The sequence below is a fragment of the Dipodomys merriami genome, unplaced genomic scaffold (assembly GCF_024711535.1).
Source record: "Dipodomys merriami isolate MVZ:Mamm:240054 unplaced genomic scaffold, mDipMer1.0.p SCAF_29, whole genome shotgun sequence".
Lineage (NCBI taxonomy): Eukaryota > Metazoa > Chordata > Mammalia > Rodentia > Heteromyidae > Dipodomys > Dipodomys merriami.
The window spans coordinates 16,304,776-16,326,671 of NW_027204381.1; the positions used below are offsets into that span (position 1 = coordinate 16,304,776).

The 21,896-nt window shown below is 51.2% G+C and overlaps 1 protein-coding gene across 4 annotated transcripts in view; it reads right to left on the minus strand.

Annotated features, from left to right (window-relative positions):
* Positions 1 to 4,063: 4,063 nt before the first annotated feature.
* The window catches only part of Drd2 (dopamine receptor D2), a 151,111-nt gene continuing 133,278 nt past the window's right edge, over positions 4,064 to 21,896 (minus strand). For all 4 annotated transcript variants that reach the window (XM_070038105.1, XM_070038103.1, XM_070038104.1 and 1 more), the window contains 7 exons: positions 13,385 to 13,700; positions 11,609 to 11,718; positions 10,296 to 10,432; positions 9,641 to 9,831; positions 8,621 to 8,707; positions 6,868 to 7,195; positions 4,064 to 5,424 (listed from right to left, as the gene is read on the minus strand). In XM_070038105.1, the coding sequence (XP_069894206.1) occupies positions 5,231 to 5,424; positions 6,868 to 7,195; positions 8,621 to 8,707; positions 9,641 to 9,831; positions 10,296 to 10,432; positions 11,609 to 11,718; positions 13,385 to 13,669 (1,332 nt within the window). In that variant the 5' untranslated portion in view covers positions 13,670 to 13,700 and the 3' untranslated portion in view covers positions 4,064 to 5,230. The remainder of the gene's footprint in view (positions 5,425 to 6,867; positions 7,196 to 8,620; positions 8,708 to 9,640; positions 9,832 to 10,295; positions 10,433 to 11,608; positions 11,719 to 13,384; positions 13,701 to 21,896) is intronic.

Here is a 21,896-nt window from a genome sequence, read left to right on the forward strand (position 1 = left end):
CTAAGAGGACTGAATAGATTAGGAGACAACTGCTCCCTCCAAAGCTCCCGGGAGAGAATGACAAGGGCAGAGGATGGAGAGGGAGCACGCTGGCCCCCAGCTTGTGACAGTGGAAAGGGCCATCAGCAGGGCATGGGAGGGTCCGGGCATCGCTGAGCTCGTGGATGGAAGTGCTGATCATCTTCTAGCCAGCAACTTTCTTCTCTCCCTGCCCCGCTGCAGAACACACCAATCCAACTTGTGAGTGGTGTGCAGAAAGTCAGGGTTCCAGCCGCTCCGTCTCCATCGCTGGTCCTGCCATGGGCTCACCAGCTCATGCCACAGCCTCACTCATGCTAATGTCCAGAGCTCCCTTCTTCTGCCACCACCTGCTCGCATTCAATCCTTCCTTGCTTGCCCTGCTGGAAATCACCCCCCACTCAAGACACTGAATCAACACCCTCTGTGGTGCACCCCTCAATACCCTGCTATTTTCAGCATCCCATCAAGCCCCTTCTCAGTACCCACAATGCACAGCAAGTGCTCCACCCATGCTTACTGAGTGGAGTTCTAGGCAGCAGGGGACTGAAACTTCACAGAAGGGACGGAGAACAGGAATGAGGCTGGGCTGCAGCAGAGGAGGGCAGCTGCGGGAGGCTGAGGTCAGCAGGCCCAGCAAGGGGAACTCGGAACAAGTAGCAGCAGAGCTATGCATTTAGCGGCCTGACCTCAGCTTGCCGGGACTTCTCTAGCCTTGGTCTTGTTAACTAGCAGTGATCATGCTTAGCTCCCTGGGTGGTTAAGCCCAATGCTAAGCTGGTCAAAGGGCAAGGTCCATTAGTAAACATCCACTACTGTTCTCTCCCATCAGCATCCTGCTTCATTAAGACTCCGAGACCTGAGTGTAGCAAGAAGCCTAAGGAACACAAACACTTAGACTCTGGCCTACTTATGGCCCATCTACCATTAATAACTACACCTTCGATCTGGCCCAGCAGCTGTGTATTTACTGGTACAGTAGTCATCTGCTATTTGCATGGACTCCTGGGGTATTATCCTAAAGATCTTATCTCAAAATTATATATATATATATTTATCTTTTCCATATATAATACATATTTCTTCCATATATACATATACATATATGTATATATATTATATATTTACTGATACTGGGGTTTGAACTCAGGACCTTCCTTGTTTTTGCTAGGCAGGTACTCCACCATTTGAGACATACCCCCAACCCTTTATTTTCCAAATAGACTCCTGTGTTTCTGCCTGGACTGGTCTGGACAATAATTCTCTTATCTATGCTTCCCACATAACTGGGATGAGAGGAAGCCATCACTCCACCCAGCTTTTGTATTGATTGAGACAGGGTCTTAAGAACTTTTTACCCATGCTGGCTGCAGATCTCCATCCTCTCTGCCTCATCTCTGACTCCCTGGTAGCTATGATTAAGTTTGGAAGAACCTGACTTGAGCCTCTTCCAACTGCACCCAGAGACCAGTCAGGATCCTAAGCTGGAATGGATGGCAATAGATACAATCAAGAGAGCGAAGGATAACCCAGCCACTGGGGCAAGCTACCTTCCTGGTGAGAGGGAGAGTGGTGAGTGTAGGAAAGGTCCCCTGGGGTTAGGAGCCATCAGGGAGGACAAAATCCACAGGAGACCCTGCATGGATGGAAGGGAAAAGCGCTGAGTGGATCTGGGAAGGTGGCTCAGTGGTAGCGTGCTTGCCTTGCATGCATGAGGCCCTGGATTCAATTCCTCAATACCACATAAGCAGAAGAGGCTGGAAGTGGTGCTGTGGCTTAAGTGGTAGAGCTCTAGCCTAAAGCTGAAGAGCTCAGGGACAGTGTCCAGGCATAGGATTGATGGTCCATGGGGAGACAGAACCAGTAGTCTAGGGAGAGTTGGACAGCAGGACAGGATGCCATTGGTGTCTAGGTATGTTGTGGAAAAGGATTTTACGTAGGCAGGGTGCTGGAAATACCCCCCTAAGCAGGCCGGTCTTCAATGTTCCTCCTGCAGCTTCCTGCTCCTGTCCAAAGACCACGTGGCTAGAGGATCCAGGGGTCCCTGTCCCAACACACAGGATGAGTCCCAGCTGCCAGTTAGGAGCCTTTTCTAGCTCCTAACCTGCTCATTCAAGGCCCATGAACTCTAGAAAAATGGTGCCCTGCCGCTGTGCAGCCCATGCACCTCATCCCCTAGGTCCTGGAAGCAGGCTGCAGGACTGGCGGAGCTCTGCCAGGGGACACAGGAAGTGTTTCCATTATCGTGTGAGGATCAGGGGAACGTCTGTCCTCATATCAAGACGGGGAGCCTGCCAAGGCAGGGATCTCCATCACCCTCTTCCCTGTCTTCCTCCCCGCACCTGTCCTAGTACCTGGAACACAACTGCTCACTAAGTTAGCACTGAGTAAGACGACCGTGTGGGGGGGGGATGACGTCATTTCTCAGCTTACTGGACCACACCCCTTCTCAATTCCCAGGACATACCCCCAAACGCACCCCCCCACCCCCTGACCATTTGAGATTCATCCAAACGCACCTGGAGAAGAGCCTGAAGACCGGCAGGCACCACTGTGCCTGCTCCTTCATAGCTGTGTGATTGTGACTCCCATCTGAGGTGAGGTACGCAGGGGTACCCACCTGGGGTACCCTGGCTTTGAGGTGGGGGCCTCTCGTCATGCAAGGGAATGCCGCAGAATCCACTTCTTAGAAAGGTGAGCGAACGCTCCTTGGAGAGACACAAGCTCATACTGAGCAGCAAAGACAGTGAGAGGGAGAAATGCAGAAATTCAGGTGGCTTCCTTCTCACCCCCCCCCAAGAGAAAGGGGCCAGGGGCAGGGCCTTTCTGGAGAGCCAGTGTCTGGGTGACCCCCTTCTACCTCTGTGTTCCTGGGTCCCCGCTTTCCCCCATTCCTTTGCCCCTGAAGTGCTGCGAGGAAGGGGGAGGGAGAGCCCAGCCCTCCCCCTGCCCACTCTAGCTGTCAATCTGCTGTCTGGAAGAAAGACTTGAAGCTTCATGACAACTGTGGGCAACTTTCTCCTGCCCCGCCTCCCGCCCCTGCCCTGCCCTCTTCCCCTCTTCTCTCTGACAGGGCTCTTTCTCAGAAGCCTGGCAGGCTTGCTTCCCCTCCAGGGCAGCTCTGGGCCCTCCCTTCCTCTCTTCTTCTTCCCTCTGTCTTTTGTCATTTATCCCCGATCTCACAGCGGGCAAACTAGAATGCCCTCAGAAGCTTCCTAATGATGGGAAACACTCCCAGCCAGGCCAAGATCGCCCATAGATTGAGCGCCTGGTGTGATCCTATGGTATTGATGGAAAGGTGGGTGTCAGTAGCTAAGAGGTCCCTAGGGCTTCTGAATCCTATGGGGGTCTAAAGCCTTTCCCGGGAGTTGGTCACTGTGTGACTTGGCCGCACTGGGGACATGTTGTCCTCCATTTCTGGAGTCAGAGATGCCAGGAGCCTCTTCCCAGGGCGTGGTGCTACATTGGAGTTCGGGGAGAAGATCAAAGTCCATAATTAAACGTTCAGGGCAAGTTAAGTGCTCCAAACTTTGGTGCTAAAAATATTGTATTTAGCATGCAAATTATGCCCTGACAGCTCCCGGAGCCTGAGCCTGTGGGTGCCTCCACCTTGTTTGTCATCACCCTGTTATTCGCAAGGTGCGCAGAACATTCTTCTTTCACGGGGTTCATTTATATTTCATCTTTCACCAAAAGAAAAAAAATCACCAAATTTCTGTTGCTAGGGCAGTGCCAATTTGCAGCCCCCGCGGGTTTGGAGCTGTGTGTGTGGACTGGCCTGGAATGAGAGCAGGGACAACTTGATCAGGCGACAGAAACGGGACAAAGGACAGAGACAGACACAGGCCAAGAGATTAACCTCAAAGGTCACCTTGCTCATGAAGCTTCCTCAGCCCCGGTGGATTGGAGGGCAAACCAGGCAGGACCTTGAGAAGTGAGGATATCGAGTTCTTCTCATAGGACCCTGCCAGACACAGAATGTGAGGCTATCCTGAATGCACGCGAGGCTATCCTGAATGCTAGGGATGCTGGCTCTGCTCCGGGCCATCCAAGGGCCCTAGGAAGAGACTCTTGTGAAAGTTTTATTGGTTTGGTGCATGTATAGTGATGTTACAGAGTCTGGGGCTCAGGGCTCTTCCTCCAGCTGTGGCTTCCATTCTCCCGCAGGGCAGGGCCAGGCCGGGTCCCCTGGTACTCAGCAGCCTCTTAGCCAGGGACTCCTCTAAGGGCAGAGGCACTGGATGGGAAGGGAGATGGGAGAGAGAAGAGGCCAGAGGGTAGAGGCTCTGTGGCAGAGTGGAGCAGGAGGAAGCTCCCCTCTTACCCTCCACCCTCCCCACCCCCAAAGAACTTCAGGTCTCTCCAACTCAAGCCCACACATGGGTCCAAGGCTCGACTTCCCAGGCCAGCCGGCAGGAGCTATGGGAAGAGATGCATCGGAGGCCAGTCTGAAGGTGGAGGAGTAGGCTGGGGGCTGATGTTTCTCTGCCCGCCGATCTTCTTGGGGAGGGGGTCCTTGAAGATTAGGGTTCCTTCCCCAGAGGGGCATGGAAATTCGCCTGGGGAGCAGTAAAGGGCAGGGGTGGGCAGGAACCACTGTTAGAGAAAATAGAGGCTCACGCGAGGGCTGATGCGGGAGCTAAGATATTTGGCTTCGATTTCTCTGGGGTCTGATATTTACATGGGTTTCTCAGGAATGGAAGTTCCCCTGGAGGCGGGGCATAGTGAGAGATCCTGCTTTCCCCCACGGGGGTCGTGGCAGGGTGACCTGACACCCCTTCCCCTCTCTGCCCCAACACAGAGCAGAAAGGACCAGACAAGCCCAACCCACTAGGAGTGCTAGCCCGATGCCCAGCTTGATTCCCGACAGACCCCAGCACCCCAGAGGAGGATCAAGGAAGGCAGCTGCATCTTTGGTGCCAAGGAGATGAGGCTTGGTGGCAGAAGGGGGGGCTCTGTGAGCTGCCCTGAGCCGGGGTGGGTCCAGCCTCTGGGCTGGCACCAGGCCTGGCTCCCCAGCCCCACCCTGGCAGAACAAGGGTGTTTGGGTAGAGAGGGGCAGAGAGGAGCCAAGCTAACACTGCAGGGCCTGCAGGACAAACAAGGCCCAGTCCACCCAGGGCACTTGTGCCCATGGCTTGCAGGGATGAGGCTTGGCAGGCCCGGGCAGGGAGGCAAGGAGAAGCAGCTGCTGTGCAGGCGGGCGGCAGAGTCAGCAGTGTAGGATCTTCATGAAGGCCTTGCGGAACTCGATGTTGAAGGTGGTGTAAATGATGGGATTCACCGCACTGTTGACGTAGCCCAGCCACGTGAAGGCGCTGTAGAGGACCGGCGGGATGTCACACTCACAGTGTATGTTCAGGATGTGCGTGATGAAGAAGGGCAGCCAGCAGATGATGAACACGCCTGGGGAGAGGGCAGGGTCAGCCTGGCCCCGGCCACAGAGAGAGGCTGGGCTGGGCGGGCTCTCTGCTCAGTGGGGCCCAGGAGCACCCAACCCAGGCACTGAGAAGTTCAAGGAGCCCTAGCCTTGGATGCCAGACCCGCCTCTGACATCCCCCTGCAGGGAAGGGCTTCTTCACCTGCCTCTGTCGGATTTTTCTTCATCTGACAAATGAGTGAAGACTTCGAAAAACAGATCAGAAACGTTAGCATTCTGACCCAAGTCAGCGGGTAGGGATGGAAGCCCCAAGCTCGTGCTGAGGTTGGAGGAAATTTTCTCTTGGCGATGTGGGGCACAGTTTGGGGAGAGGGTGCACTAAAAACCTACCTCGCTTAGTTCTCAGCTCGTCATGGCTCTGCAATGGACCCAGAGCCAATCAGCTCTTAACTGACACAGCTGAGATCTGAATTCCAGTCTGTCTACATCCCAGAGCGTCCAGACTCTTGTCCCAGCCTTCTCCCAATCTCCCCAGGCTTGAACACATGGGGACACGTCTTCTCACACTGGCAAAAGCCCGTGTAGATGAGAGCACAGGGCCTGGCCCCAACCCTTCCAGCTACACCTCAACCAGGTCATCCAGCAATCACTGGCAGCTTCTTAACTGAGCGGGTCTCGGGTCCCACGCTCCCATTCATAAGTTGAGAACAGTCACATCCGATCACTCAAATCCTGGCACCATCTGTTCTAGCTCACATCTGTCCCTTCATTCCCCAACCACCATGCCAGTCCACCTTTATCACAGGGTTTTCTAGCGACTTTCATTCAAAAGCCTTACTCGACGGACGGGGCCACTCCCTTATTTAGGCCTGGAATCATCTTTCAAGGACCTCTTTGCTTTTTTTTTCATAGCTTTTGGACTACTGGGACTCGGTTGGGTATAAATATATATTCCTCAATCCCTACTAGTGACAGTAACTAAAACATAAAAATAGCATCATAATAATACTTATTGCTGTATTCTATTTTGCAAAGCCTTTGTAAGATGCTTTCTCTAGCCACAATAACGTTGACGCAACCCAGTCTACAAGTGGAGAGGCCAGAGAGAGAAAATCCACCTGTCCGGAGTTATAAGGTTCTGGGCCTCCCGGCAGATCCATGATGTTTACAGACTCTAAAGTTAGATGGCCTGAGGGCAAACCCTTGGAAACTTCCTTGGCCAAGTTATAGAACTGCACTAATCCTTGGTTTGTCCATCTGTCAAAGGGGCACAATTCTAGAATCTACCTAATAGTAGGTCTGTCTATATGCCGATTGGTGTGGCCTATGTGTGAGAAAGTGCTTGACCCGTGACTCTCCAGCCGTGGTCAAGAAGGTATGGCCGGGGTTTGGGGTTTACAATGGTGGACCCTTTCCCCCGGTCAGGACTGGGCAAGGCTGGGCTGTGGCCAACAGAAGAACCAACTCACCAAGGACAATGGCGAGCATCTGCGTGGCTTTCTTCTCCTTCTGCTGGGAGAGCTTTCTGCGGCTCATGGTTTTGAGCGAGGTCCGGGTTTTACCATTGGGCATGGACTGGATCTCAAAGATCTTGGCAATCTTGGGGTGGTCTTTGGCATGCCCGTTCTTCTCTGGTTTGGCAGGGCTGTCGGGATTGCCGTGGAGGCCATGGTGGGAGGGGTCGGGGAGGGTCAGCTGGTGGTGGCTGGGTGGGATGGGGCTGTACCGGGTCCTCTCGGGTGGGCTGGTACTGGACAGCATTTCCATCTCCAGCTCTTGGGCTCGGCGGGCAGCCTCCTGCACCAGAGGCAGACAGCTCTGGGTGAAGCTAGGCAGGTTCTCAAAATCCCCTGGCTCCCCCGTTCCCCACCCTGGCCTTCCCTTATCACCCGGAGGACTCCTCTAAACACCAGGGTCACCATGCCAAGAAAGCAAGAAGGACTGGCACTGGAAGGTTTCTCAGGACCCTGAGAAGCTGTCCCTGGCCCCCTTCCCAGAGCAATTCTTAGGCAGCGATAAGAGCCCCAAATCATTTGAAGACTTAGGACCCTCTATGTCTCTTTAATTACCTGAGTGATGCTAGCTAAGTACCAGGTACCAAGCAGCTGGCTGCTGGGGACTAATCTCTGCAGGACATCCAGTCCTGCCTCTGAGGACAGGCTTGACACCCACCTCTGTGGCCCTTGCTAGGCTGAAGCATGGGACCCACACCCCCCTTTCACAGGTACCTGTACCAGCATGTACAGACAGGATGACCAGTCTGATACAGGAGCCGAAAGGCTGAGCCCCCGACCTGGGGCTCAACATCCATGCTGGGCTGACCTGAAGAACCTGGCATGGACCCACTCACAGTCTCCCAATTCTGCCTTAGACTCCCCTATTTGGGCCGTGGTGGTCTCAGCCCCAGTTTCTGCAGCCTATGAGCCCAGACAGCACAAGTAGGCCACTACTCTGAACCTACCCTAAGCCTGGTTTGGCACTTTCCTCATCAGCAGTTCCCTCAGGTCCTGCCTTCCTAATGCCAGTGAATGAAGCCTTCTACAGGACAGCTCACTTGACTCTGCGTGCAACTCTGTGGCTCCCTGGCTTGTTCTCTGCCCTCTGAGGGATGAAATGCCTCCCACTTGGCCCAGTTCTGGATCCACACCTCTGGATGCTACGTTCAGGCTGTGCTTCTCTGCTGGCCCCTGTGGCTGCTCTGCTCCACCTCCCCCAGCCCTGGCCTCCAGCTCTAGAACCTGCCTGCCTACAAGGCAGCTCATGCCAGGGCTAATAACTCAGGAGTGGATGTAGAAGACACACAGGTATGGACTCAAATGTGTGCTCTGTCACTGTTTTAGATTTGGAAGAGTTGTCGAAACTCTCTGAGCCTCGGTTTCCTCTTGGAACTAAAGATGAAGAAGATCAATAGGACTTACCTCCCGGGGTCGTGGTGAGGATTTGATGAGCTAATAGGAACATGGCAGAGGTTTGAGAAGTGGAGATAGCCATCATCACCACTTTTGTTATATTGTTATAGCCAAGCCCCTTCTCCCAAGTTCTTACATGTATCAGGCATATACACTGGCTTGGAAGTGTTGTGGGGGGGGCGGGAATCTGCCCTCAGCTGAGGCAGAGCTGGGGTACTAGAATGTTCTTTCTCCTTTGACCAGCTGGTGAAGGCTGGTAGGCTTCCCTAAGGGTCGAGAGACTCGGTCCTGGATCCCTGGCCTGAACACTTACCACTCTCCGCCTGTTCACTGGGAAACTCCCGTTAGACTTCATGATAACGGTGCAGAGTTTCATGTCCTCGGGGTGAGTGCAGTTGCCCTGTAGAATGAGCCAGCACACGGGTCATAGGAGGCAGTGAGGGGCAGGGGTGGTGAGGGGTCAGAAACCCAAGGCAGTTGAGGTCCATGGAGAACTCAGACTTGGAACTGGGGCTCAGAGATCAGAAGGCACTCGGGGCAAGTGATACTATGATGAGAAGGTAGGCAGAAGCAGGGACCCAGGGGCCCTGTTGTTGTAGAGCACCTGCTTAGGGTTTGGCATCATGCTAAGCACATGCTCACATCCTATCTCACATCAAATCAAGACCACCCTGAGAAGTCCACATTAGAATTCCCATTTAAGAGATGAGGAAATCGAGGCTCACAGAAGTTAAGCAACACGTCCAAGGTCACTCAGGGGAAAACAATGAAACACAAAGTGGTAGTGCCAAGATTTGTACCTGTGTGTCCTATCTGAAATCCCTTGTTCCTCCCATGCCCACAGATTGTTTCATGGGGAAGGCTGAGTAGAGGGGGAAATTTATACAAAGTAAGAGTAGGAAGATGAGCAAGGAGAGAAACAGGGAGAAGAGGGAAGAAAGCAGGAGCGGTACAGGGAAGGAATTGGGGCGAGAGTGATAGAGACAGAATAGCATTGGAAGAGACAGAGGGAGGGGAAGAATGATGAAGGAGAAGCCAGCATGGAAAAGAAGAAGCTAAGCAAAGACAGAGGCACCAAGGAAGGTACCAAGCAAGAACTGCTGTGTCCAGTCACAAAGATCCCTAAGCAGATGTCTACTCTTAGTTGGTACCCACCACCATGTGCCCCCTGCCCTCTTTCTGGACATTCAAGTCTGTCCACTGAGGTCCATTCCCTCAACTCAGTTCCTAGACCTCAACCAGCTCCTGGCCTCCACCTGAGCATGGCATGATCTCCCTTGGGGATGGTTGGGTACGGACACTTGGAGGGAGGATCATGGGAGGATCATGGGACCTTGAGAGGGGTCTTCAGGTTGGCTCTGAAAGCTCGGCTACTGCGTTTGGTGTTGACCCGCTTTCTGCGCTTTCGGAGGACGATGTAGATCTTGATGTAGACCAGCAGGGTGACGATGAAGGGCACGTAGAAGGAGACGATGGAGGAGTAGACCACAAAGGCAGGGTTGGCGATGATGCACTCATTCTGATCTGGGGGAAAAGAGAACCGCGAGTGGTCAGGACATCAGTGGGCCCACTGGGCGACGATCCCATCCTCCTTGTTGAGATGAGGGGCTGGGATTCTCTGCTTCCCAGTTTCCTCCTCACTATTGCCAGGGGCACATGGAAGCCCAGTAGTCCCCTGCCACGTGCGTGAGCATGCACACGTGCAGTTGGCGAGGCCGTCTGGCTTGCTTCAGCTTAATAAACAAAGTTGAAAATGGCCAGACATCTTTCTGAACCATTTTCCTGACTCTTCATCCAGCTCTGTTGTGCCTTGGGCCATTGTTGCCTTTTTAGCCCAACCTGGAATAAGTCTGAGTTGGGCTGGGCCCTAAACATCCAGCCTGGCTTCTGTCCAAGTGGGTGAAATGAGCTCCCACTGGATCTCTGTCCATATCTGTGCCAGGCTCTCAGAGCCACCTGAAACTCAGATAGACAAAGGTAAGACTCACCTGTGTTGTTGAGTCCGAAGAGCAGTGGGCAGGAGATGGTGAAGGACAGGACCCAGACGATGGCGATCATGACAGTGACTCGGCGCTTGGAGCTGTAGCGTGTGTTGTAGAGCATGGGCATGGCCACAGCTGTGTACCTGCATGGGTAGAGGCCCTGAGTCTGAGATGCTGGCCTAGGGACCTCTTACTCTCCAGAATGCATATGGCGGATACACCCTTGTTCTCTGGGCTAGATGGTAACAGTCACTACAAAGCCTCACCAGATCCTTGTACTCAACCCTTCCAATTATCCCCACACTCAGCCCCCAAGGACAGCTGGTAGAATCCATTTACTTAGTTTGGAATGGCCAGCTACCTTGTACTCCTATAACAAAGCTACTATTTTAATTGCTGTAACTGGACTTCAGGCTTCTTAAGGGGTGATGGTCTGGGTCTTTACATACTGAAATGACACTATCTCCGTGCTGCATCCATAGGAACTAGAAGTGCTCGTTGACAGTGAGAACTTCATAGTCTTCCTTCACATTCTTCTGCTCCTACTTCTTATCCATTAACTTGTTTCATCTTTCAAGAATCCCATGCCAGGTGCTGGTGGCTCACACCTGAAATCTTAGCTACTCAGGAGGCTGAGATGTGAGGATTGCAGTTTGAAGCCAGCCCCGGGGAGGGAAGTCTGTGAGAGTCTTATCTCCAATAAACTACTCAAGTAAAAGCCAGAAGTGGCACTGTGGCTCAAGTGGTAGAGTACTAGCCTTGAGAAAAAGAGACTCAGGGTAGGGCCCAGGCCTTGAGTTTAAGCCTCAGGGCCAGAGTGCACATGTGTGCAAGCACACACACACACACACACACACAAATCTCATGAGGTATTTGGAGCACCTCCATGGTACAATCTGTGCAAATTAGTGAAAGGCTCTGAGGAACCGGCTGGGAGAAGATCCTCCGGGACCAGTTGATCTGTACTAGACACAAAATGCAAAAAGCAAACACTGCAGCCCAGGAAGCCAACATTCTCATCATCAGTGTCTAGAAAATGAAAGAGTGCTAAGAACTTCCACAATCTGTCCACAGGTGCATAAAAAGTAAAAGTGTTAGACTTCAATCAGAATGTACTCTTTTATACCAGTCATGGTCTGGGAATTCTTGGTGACTTCACTGTTTGTAAATAGCTTACCTTTAGGGGCTATTCTGTATTATCCTAACCTCTCCCCATCACACAATAGACACTTGTGCACACAGCCAGCCGTAAAGCATCACTGACTCAGAGATGAGATGGAGTAATCACAAGGAGGGAAGGCCAGCCTGGCTGAGCTCACCTGTCGATGCTGATGGCACACAGGTTCAGGATACTTGCTGTGCACATCATGACATCCAGGGTGACGAAGATGTCACAGTGAATCCTGCTGAATTTCCACTCACCCACCACCTGAGGACAGAGCAATGTGATGGGAAGACAGCAGGAGGGGACATTTGCCCAGCACTATGGCTCCATCTCCCTAAGACAGTTGGCTAGACTCAGAGCATGGCTTGTGGGAACCCTGTGGGCCTCCAGTTGGGGTGTGGGGAGCGATGGGGGAAGAGGGCTTCTCATGAAAGACTGGAGGCCTGGCCTCTCATCTCCCACCCACCTAAGACCGCTTGGTGCCAAGAACTTTACAAAAAGGAATGACAACCCACCTAAAAGGAGGGCCTCAATTTTGAACCTTCTAAAACATCACCTTGTCTATTTGGCATCTGTTTATCATAGGGACAACTATTATTAGCTGCATTTTCTTAACATTCTGTGTTCTTGATGCTCTATTATTTGGTAGCCTGCCCAGGGAGAGATAACCCTTCCCCGGGCCTAGCTAACTCCTTAAACCAGCACACCATCCATCTCTTGTACTCAAGTCGACCTCTCCCTTTATGCTATGCACACCAGGCCAATATTTCCCCCATCCCAAATCATCCCAAGGCCAATGCCAAGAAACTAAGGTTATCCAATAACCCAAAGCCATTGGAATTACTCAGATTAGATAATCCCTAAACTTCCCCTTCTGCCTTGCCTCTTATTTCCCACAGAAGCCATGTCCTGGGTTTCCCCTTACCCCTGCTTCTGCCTCCTGCCTCAAGCCTGGTACTTGGTCCTGCACACCTCTGGGATAGTAGTCTGTGCCTCTCCTTCCTAACAGAGCGGGAGTAGTCCTGTAGCATTTTCACTGGCGTAGACCTCTCTGTGTGGCCACTCAGGGATACTTCTGTGTCATCTCAGTATCATCTAGAATGATTCTCAGATATCACTTTGGAACTCCTACAGGAGGAAACTATGCTTGGAAGAATGCAGTGACTCAAGGTTCAAAGGCCATTGGCTCAGCTATTGTCCTGCATTCGTTTAGTTCTGTAGGCCACATAAGTCTTTCCATGCCTCCTAGCCATGTGTGTGTGTGTGTGTGTGTGTGTGTGTGTGTGTGTGTGTGTGTCGTACACACACACACGCCACAAAGTCATGACCCTAGAATGGTCTGGCTTGCCTGATCAGCATCTAACAACATCGCTGACACAGTGCTGGGCTCAGCGCTGCTCTCCATCTTGGGGTACAGAGCTGGGCTCCGTCCTGTGTATTACAGGTCATTGCTGCCTCTACCTGAGGTCCTGGATAAATCAGAGCAACAGCTCAGGTTCCTGACATGAGGAGAGAGGGATGAGTTTCAGGGTTGGGACTCTTGTCAGTTACTTATGTTTCCAGGACTAACTATAAAACCGATTCCAGGACCTGCTAGAGAAGTCACCTAGCTGGCCTGACCACCTGCTATGTCATCTGAAAAATGATGATCAGGCTAGTCTCCCAGAGCTGCTGAAAAAAAAAATGCTCATCGAGAGTACCTAACATAAGACCCAGCACTTAGAAAACACTCTACACATGGTGGGTGTGACTCTTAATGAGATAATCTGTCCACTTAATGAGCAAAGTTGAGCCCAGAGTAGAGAGAGAGACGACCTGGGGAACTGGCAGGCAAATGTATTGGTAGAAACCAGCAGAAAGCTGAAATCCAGGCTCCAGTACAGGAGCCTCCTGGAGCAGGCAGAGACCAAGGCAGGGTGCCCAGACCTACCTCCAGGTAGACGACCCAGGGCATGACTAACGTGGCCACCAAGAGGTCAGCCACAGCGAGGCTGACAATCAGGTAGTTGGTGGTGGTCTGCAGTGCCTTCTCTCGGGACACAGCCATGCACACCAGCACGTTGCCAAAGACGATGACGAAGATGAGCAGGGTAAGCAGCATAGCATAGTAGTTATAGTGGGGCCGGTCCGCCTTTCCTTCCGACTCATTGAAGGGCCGGCTCCAGTTCTGCCTCTCCAGGTCCTCATCGTACCAGGACAGATTCAGTGCATCCATCGGGGCAGCGGAGCCACTGGGTGGCAAGACTCTGCCAGGAAACATGGAGGTAAGCAGGGGGGCCTCCCAAGTACACTGACTCCCACAGAGGGCTCTGGGCTGATAAACCAATCATGGGTAGTCAACAGAGAGACTTCTTTGACCTCGGGATTTCAGCTTATGCATCCAATGACTTTTTATAAAAACAATGTTGGGGTTGCTGACACTCTCATGCTAGCAGGTTCTTGCAGAGGGCAGAATGATTGAGTATGCATTTTAAAAGCATAAATGATAATAATCATAAATGAGCTCAGAAAGAACTGATCATTCTTTCATTTCTTCAACACACGCATGAGCACAATTCTTGTATCATCCACTTTACGTCTGCCAGGAGTCCAGCTTCTAGTGGTAGACACACAAGCAGGTATTCATTCACTCTTGAGATATTATAAATATTTGCTAAGTGTTGCTCTATATTATGCCATCAACAGAGGCAGGAAAAAAACACAACATGGTTCTACCATTCATATTCTGGAAACTAAAACAATACCCAATTAATTTCGCTATTAAATCTGAGTGATACAGAAAGAGGTGAATCTGAGAGCTCTTCAAGCAACTAAGAGGAGAAATTGGCTGGGGTGATATTCCAGCCAAGGAGAAAACAGCATAGACCCAACAGTAAGTGGCTCTATCTGTCTGTGAGGTTGGAGGAAATTAAATAGAAGGGATATTCATAGGCCAGCACAGATATGGTCAGATTGGGAGACCCTAAAAGGCTCAGAGCAGAGAAGTGACCCCAGTGGACTGGGTTCTGGAAAGACCATTGACCATTACGGTATGGAGGAGAGTTCAGAGTGAAGAGAGGTGGCTAGAATTCAGGTGAAGAGATGGTGATCACAGAATGAAGACAGTGATAATGAGGACAGAATGAGGAGCTAACTTAGCAGTCAGTCTCATGGAACTTGGTTATTGGATGAATGTGGACAGGAGAGGGAGGGATGGAGTGAACAGGGAGAGGAGGAGTCTAGAGCCACTCCAGGATTCCCGCCTGCTTTGGGCTCTGGAAGGCTAGTAGTGGTGTGCTCACAGAGAAAAGGGAGCAGAAGGGCTCAGGAGAAGACACTGGGAGCATCAGGTATCATACTTAACAGCCTATTTGGGTTGTGCGTGTAATAGACCATCAGTGGACTTTCAATTCACTTTCTGGGCATTTCTAGGCCTTCCACAACAAAGCACCATGATTTCCACACACTTTGCTATCTAAATAGACTTGAAATCAGGAAGACCATAGAACTATGCCCAAATAAGGAGTGAGCCATGATCACTGCAAAAAATCAGGAGGGGGCTGGGAAGGTGGCTCAGTGGTAGAGCGCTTGCCTTGCCTGTGTGAGGCCCTGGGTTCGAATCCTCAGCACCACATAAGCAAAAAGAAAAAAGCCAGAAGTGGTGCTGTGGCTCAAGTGGTAGAGCGCTAGCCTTGAGCTGAAGAGCTGAGGGACAGCGCCCAGGCCCAGAGTTCAGGCTCCATGACCGGACCCCCCCCCCAAAAAAAAAAAAAAACCAGAGGGAGTATGAAGGCTCTGCCCAGCTCTATGCCCTCAGCCCCATCTTCCAGCCCTCAAAAGAGGGGTGTGGATGGACCATGTCCTACCCAACATCACTGGTGTGGGGGCTATGGGGAAAGCAAAATGCCTCATTCCCTGTGAGGTAAAAGAACGTTGCTGTGCAGCAGGTTTTCAGATGCAAAGGCTGTGGGGCATTGTGTCCTTATTAATACCGGATTCCACAGCAGTCAGCCTGGGTATGGCTATTGATCAGGCAACCAGGGCTGGCTTTTGAGCTTCATTTCTCCAGCCAGTGTCTATTGAACCTGTCATGCATAAAACATCCTGTGAAACCATGTCCGGAGCCTGAAGACTGTGGGAGGCACACTCACTCCAGAAAGCTCATTCCTCCCCTAACTTGCTCAGTCCCCCTGCTGGTCTAGCTAGTGGCATCTGCCAGGACTCTCAGCTCCCTGCCTCCCCTCAGTCCCATCCTCACACCCAGCCAGGCATCTGTTTCCTTCCGACAGTGCAATTCTGCCTTTAGACTTGCAAAGGGGTGGAGAGTTTGCCAAGTTATTTTGGATGTCGTGTTTCATTTATCCTCGAAGCCACTCTCTGAGATTTTTGGTTACCATCCCCACTCCACAAATAAGGAAAGTACCTGGAAATCTCCACGGAGTGCCCACGCATTGTTCAAAGAGACAGTGGCTCAAATCCTCCTGCTGTGATGCCTGCCGCTGTGTCCCTATCCCTGCCTGGACCATCTCTCTTTGTCCTTGGGTCTCTGCTAGTACAGTCAGTCTAGAGTAGAACCCATTTGTGGATCTGCTTTTTTTTTTCCACCGAGGTGTAGCCTCAAGGGTTTCACAGTGCTGTTCAGATCTCTAATGGAAAATTAAAGCAAATTAAACATGCACACACAATCTTGCCAATTTCTGGCCACCTATTCTGAAGTGTGCAGGCAATGTACAATAGCTGTTCGCTGAACTGAGTCAAAGCCTCTGTTAGAATCCCCACGAAAACCCCCAGTCTTGAAATACACCTGATAACATATACCACTATCTTCACAAGTGTCAAAAAATAACTCAGCCCCAGAACATCATGGGTCAGCGCTGGGTATAGGCTGAACTGTGATGCTTACAACAATTCTATGGTGAAGCCTTCACTCCAGTACCTCAGAATGTGATTGTATTTAGAAACAGGGCCTTTGAAGAGGAATTTCACTTAAAACGAGGGCATGAGAGTGGGTTCTAATTGAGTCTGACTTGTATTCATTTAAGAAAAGGAAACATAACGGACCCAAAAGACAGCAGGGATGTGCACACAGAGGAAAGACCACATGACGATACTGGGTGTAGGGGGAGGGCTCTGACTCAGCAAAGCCTGTCTCTGGGTCCTGGCTGCAGGACAGGCCTGAGCGAATCCTAGGGAGCAGCTAGGCTGGAGGACCCAGCTGTCCAGGTCCACCTGCTATATAGGCAGTGACTGTAGTTCTCATCACTGCATTGCAGAGGCTCAACCAACAAAAGAGGCTGTGCCATGCCCCAAAATCATTTCATACAACACTCAGAGGGGAAAAAAAACGCCATTGAACTCCAGCACAATTCTAAGATGTGGCCAGCTCTAAAATGCATCCTGATTTCATAGACGCTGCAATGAGAGGGAATGTGCATCTTAGAACGGATGAAACAGACTGCCTTCCTGGCATTTCTCTGCTGACATTTTCTCGGGAGGCCTGGAGGATACCGGCCAGCCCCGGGCTCAGTATGCTCCAGCCCTGTCTGTCCTTTTTGTCCTTCTGCTTCTGGGTTATACTGGTTATTGGGTTCCCAGTGGCATTCCAGGAGAAGGCAGAGAGGAGCAGCCAAGAGAACTGGAGTATTCCTTCAAAGCCCGGTCCTTGCTCTCCCCTGGCCAAGCTTGCTTATCTTGGCCAGAGTTTGTGCTCCTGAGGGGGATGGAGGGAAGGTGGTGCTCAGGAAGGCAGCATGGAGCTCCTCACTGGCCCTAACTCCAAAGAAGTCATCTAAGGCGTGGGATTACTGTGGGATCCAGTGTAAGGAAAAGACTAAACCACACAGCACCCATCCCTTTGGATTTTCTGGAATTTGTTGTTGTTGTTGTTGTTATTTGGGGGGGGCATAACTATATAACCCTAAGGTGAATTATCTTTGCAGTCATAGATTTTTCAGATGAATGATTACATTATTTTTTTTAAAAAATCTATTGCCCAACGAGTATGCCAATTTCAGATTATAAAATAAGATCAACTTCTTCGCTCAGATGCCACCTCCAGCTCCCTCCTCAGTGGTTCTGGCCTTGAGCAAAATCTTCAAATCACAGACCCCAGTCAAGGAGCATTTAGTAGCCACCAAATGCTATAGACACAGTCACGACAGTATCTCAGGCCTCACCAGTGTGGTCTCTTGGTGGTGTCTTCTGAGAGAAAGGTGGATGACTGAACCCTGCTGGTAAGCTCCACAAAAGTGTCTGTTCCCCAAAGTGGCAAAGAGTAGCAGTGACTGTTCCCCATCCCACCCGTCAGGCAGATGCTTCAGGACAAGCTTTCTCCCCATCCCAGGTGCTCTGGATTCCTTAGGCTGTGCGTTCTTAGCCACCCTGGTAGAAGGTGGGAATGAGGAGGGGAAACTTACTTGCAAGTTTCAGTTCACCCAACAGCCAGAAACCGTCATCTGTCCCTAGTATCTACTGTTGGGTACTAGCAGAGAACTCAACAAAAGAAAGCAAAAGAGGAAGAAAACAAAGGAAGAATGAAAGGAAGGGAGGGAAGGAGGGAAAGATCTCTCAAAATCAGAGCTAGGACTCTGGCTCAGAGGTAGACCATCTACCTAGCATGCACAGGATACCAAGTTCCGTCTCCAGCACTGAGGGTAGGGGGGTATGGGGCCATTCTAGTGCTTGATTCCTCTCTCCATCAGTTTTCTCTGAACATCTACCTCACTCTAACCTTCCTAAATAATGGCTTTCTAGAAGCTTCAGAGCAAAGCTTCCCCACAAGATGTCTGTAGTAAAACAAGGCATATGGAAATATCAGGCCAAGAGGACTGTAGAGTCAGGCATTTCCAACCCCAGCTGCCTCTGGCATTAGCCCTATGAGTCTTACAAATGTTCTGCTTCTTGTATGTGCCCCAATTTGGAAATTAGCTCCCTCTCCTGTTGCCAAGTGCTCAGAGACTGGGGCTGAGCAAGGCATGGCCTACGGGCATCCTGCTGAGTCCACTCTGGGGTTCTGAGACTGAGAACACAGCAAGGGGCCGTGGAGAGGCTGTGGCTGATCTGCCCAGCACACCCCAGGGGCCTACCAACAGAGACAGCGCCTCACAAGTAAGTCAAGTATGTCAGAAGAAGAGAGACTGCTTTAAGGCTACCCCATTCAAGGTTGACACCCAAACCTAACATTTTCTCTCAGAAAGAACCAGAGGGATGTGGCTGCCCTGTCTCAGACTTGTGGTGGAATGCTCAAAAAGGTCAATGTGTCTGGGCGTGCACGGGACTCTGGTGGAAAGTTGACTGGTCTAAGGTCAGGATTCTCACCGCTCTCTCCCACCTACCTGGCTGTCTTACCCTCTCTGTCCCTCTGTCTGTCTCTCCTTTCTATTCCGTGGGGGCACAGATCAGGGAGGTGGGAGGTAGGGTGGGAGGAGCTGGTGTGCAAGAAATCTAAGCACTCTGTTTCCTGAGCTGTGCTCGCAGCTTTGTCTCTGAAGTTTGGTTGGCACTTGAAGGAATCTAATTGTCTAATTAAAATTTAACAATCCCTTATCAGGCTGGAAGGCGGGTGCGACACTGATGTCTTAAACACATCAGGGTTTTTTTTTCCCCCCCTTTTCTGAGACTTGAAGCATTTCAATGAAAAAGTGGAGGGAGGGCAAAAAAAATCATTTCGCATTTGCATCTGAAAAGCAGCTTAGCGGGGTGACTAGAGCTGGATTGGGGGGGGGGGGTTGGGGGATCTGCTCCTCCTGGGCCCTCGGTATCTCAGGCCACCACCTCCAGCTCTACAGCTCCAGGTACAGGACCAGTCTGTGGCTCAGGAGAGGACCTTTCTTCAGAATCTATTGCAAATAAAAGAGGCAAGATGGGAGGTAACTCCCCATTTCTTCCTCCCACTAAGAGAGAAAAAGAGTCGTGGAATAATGTCCTCTGAGACACTTCTCCTTCCGCAAGATGTCCTTGAGAGGTGGTTGCAAAGTTTCAGGGAGGGGGGGAGGTCCTAGTGTGAGGTTGTAGGTCACTGAGGGTGTGTCCTGGAAGGGGATCTTGGGACTTGACCCCTCCTCTCCCAGTCTTTGCTAGGTACCATGAGGTGAGCAGTTTCCTTTTCTATGTACGCTCACCAAGATGCAATGCAGGCCCAAGCACATGTCAATCCATCATTCACGGAACCACTAAAACTGTGAGCCAAAATAATCCTTTTGTCTGTAGGTTGGTTATCTTCAAGGGGTTTGTTAACATGACAGCATTAACACTCTCTCTCTCTCTCTCTCTCTCTCTCTCTCTTTCTCTCTCTCTCTCTCTCTCTCTCTCTCTCTCTCTCTCTCTCTCTCTCTCTCTCTCTCTCTCTCTCTCTCTCTCTCTTTCTCTCTCTCTCTGTGCCCACCACTGATAGGTAACAGTAAACCATGAGCAAAGAGAGCCTAAAATGAGGTGAGAACACAAGCTGTCCAAGAGAAAAGTGCTGTAATGAAGATTTCCTGACGAACAGGGGACCCCAGCCCTGCAACCTGGACCTAGGGATTGGAATTTCTCACAGGCCATCTCAGCAAGTACTCAGACCCTCAAGGCTGTTATTATTACCCTAAAAGACAAGTCCCCTTCAGTCTACTGGGAAGATAATTATAACAGGTCCTCGAACTGGTTGTGCCTGACATCTTTGCCTCTGTTTTGTGTGTGTGTGCCGTTGCTTGAAACCTTGCTTGCCACCGTCACTTTGCAATCACCTCCGACTCCAGAAAAGACAGGGCTGATAAATAACATCTTTATGACAAGGGCTAAAACATCCCCCTCAGAAACTACAGTGCCTGGCGGGACAGATCATCACAAATGAGGACAAGTACCCATAATGATTAGACTGTAACTGAAGTTGGAGAAACCACATGGGGACCAGATTGCTCCCCTCCACTGGTGGCAGTGGTAATAATTTCTCCAGAAGCTGACATAATGACCAGCCAGGACACAACCATCACTGAAACACTTAAACTATGCATACCTTTATCCCCAGTCCCTAATTCTTCCTCTACTTAAACATAATGCTCATGTCTGTCCCTTGAAGACGGCTGAAGATGACTGAAGTGTCACCTTCCTGTAGCATCCTATCACAAGGTCTCCTCTCTCTGCCATATTTCTGTCCTAATAAACTTCGTTCTCACTTTCACTATGTTCACATCTTGCCTGAATTCTCTCAGTGGCTAGAGAATGCTTACCTGGGCTGACATTCTAACCACACTGTCTATCCCCAAGGCTCTTGAATGCCTTCCCTACCCCCAGACCCAACACTGCTGTAGGAGACTAGGTCTGTACCTTGAGAAATCTAGATCTAGGGGAAATCTGGCCTACCATTTGGAGGTGGGAGAGACTTCCATAAGGGAAGTGCAGAAGGTCATGTGCTGACCTCACCCTCTCCCATCCCCCACTCCCTGTATACTGAATCCAACCCGGCAGGGAACAGGACACACTCATTCACAGCAGCAGCAGAAGAAGTGCCTAGACATCCTGCTCCCTCTTGCTTTCTGACCGTATCTGGCTCTTCCCAGCTAGATCCACCAAATCATAGCCCAGCCTGAGGTTGGTTGGTTCCTTTGTCATTCCTCAGAATCTCTTCTTGCTCACTGCTCTCTGGGTCAGACCTTTCCTGGCAGCCTCCAGCCTTGAGTGCTACCTCGTGGCCTGAACAAAAGCTATCCGTGGACACTCATGAAATTTCTTGTCACCAGATCTACAATCCTTTCTGTACAGGTAGATAGACAGCTGTCCCCTCCCTTGGCCACCAGGGTCCCACTTCCTTACCAGGCTCAGTCCTGCTGCTGGAGCTCAGGGTCTCATGGTCCTGGTGGGTGTCTCTCTTCTCCCTTACCCTCTTCAGGACTGTCTTCCCAAGGGCTCCTTCCTGCTGCTTTCAAAACTCTCCTGCTACTGGGTAACACTTAGTATGGGTGTAATAAATCATTATTTGTCTAATTATTTGTTTAGTAGCAGTGGTTCTTACCAAACTGTGAGCTACCCCGTGTACACATCACAACACCTCATGTCTTCTGCCCTTTTTGCCTTCCACCCCCGGGCCTGGCAACAGCAGGTTGGAGAACCGTCCATGGAGCTGTGTCTCACGCAAGGGAGACACCAGTGTGAGCCGGTTCCTGGATCTTACCTACCCTGCTGACATCTCTCCTCCTAGATCCTTTTCACGGGGGGACCAGATGCCTCCTCTGAGGACTCGCCCTGGCCTGCTAGGTCCTAGGCACTGTGGAGGCTGAAATTGGAGGCCTGGATTGTCAGGGACAAAGTGGACCATCATGTCAGCCCCTAGAGTGAAGGGAGTGCAGGGAGGTGGGAGGTGGATCAGAGTAGCATGCACTCTGTGGGAAGGGAATAGGGAAAGGTGGAGATGGCTTCTGGGCTATTGGAGGTTTGTGGCCGGGGAGGGGGACGTGGGGTTCCACAGCAGCAATGATGGCCTGGGAGCC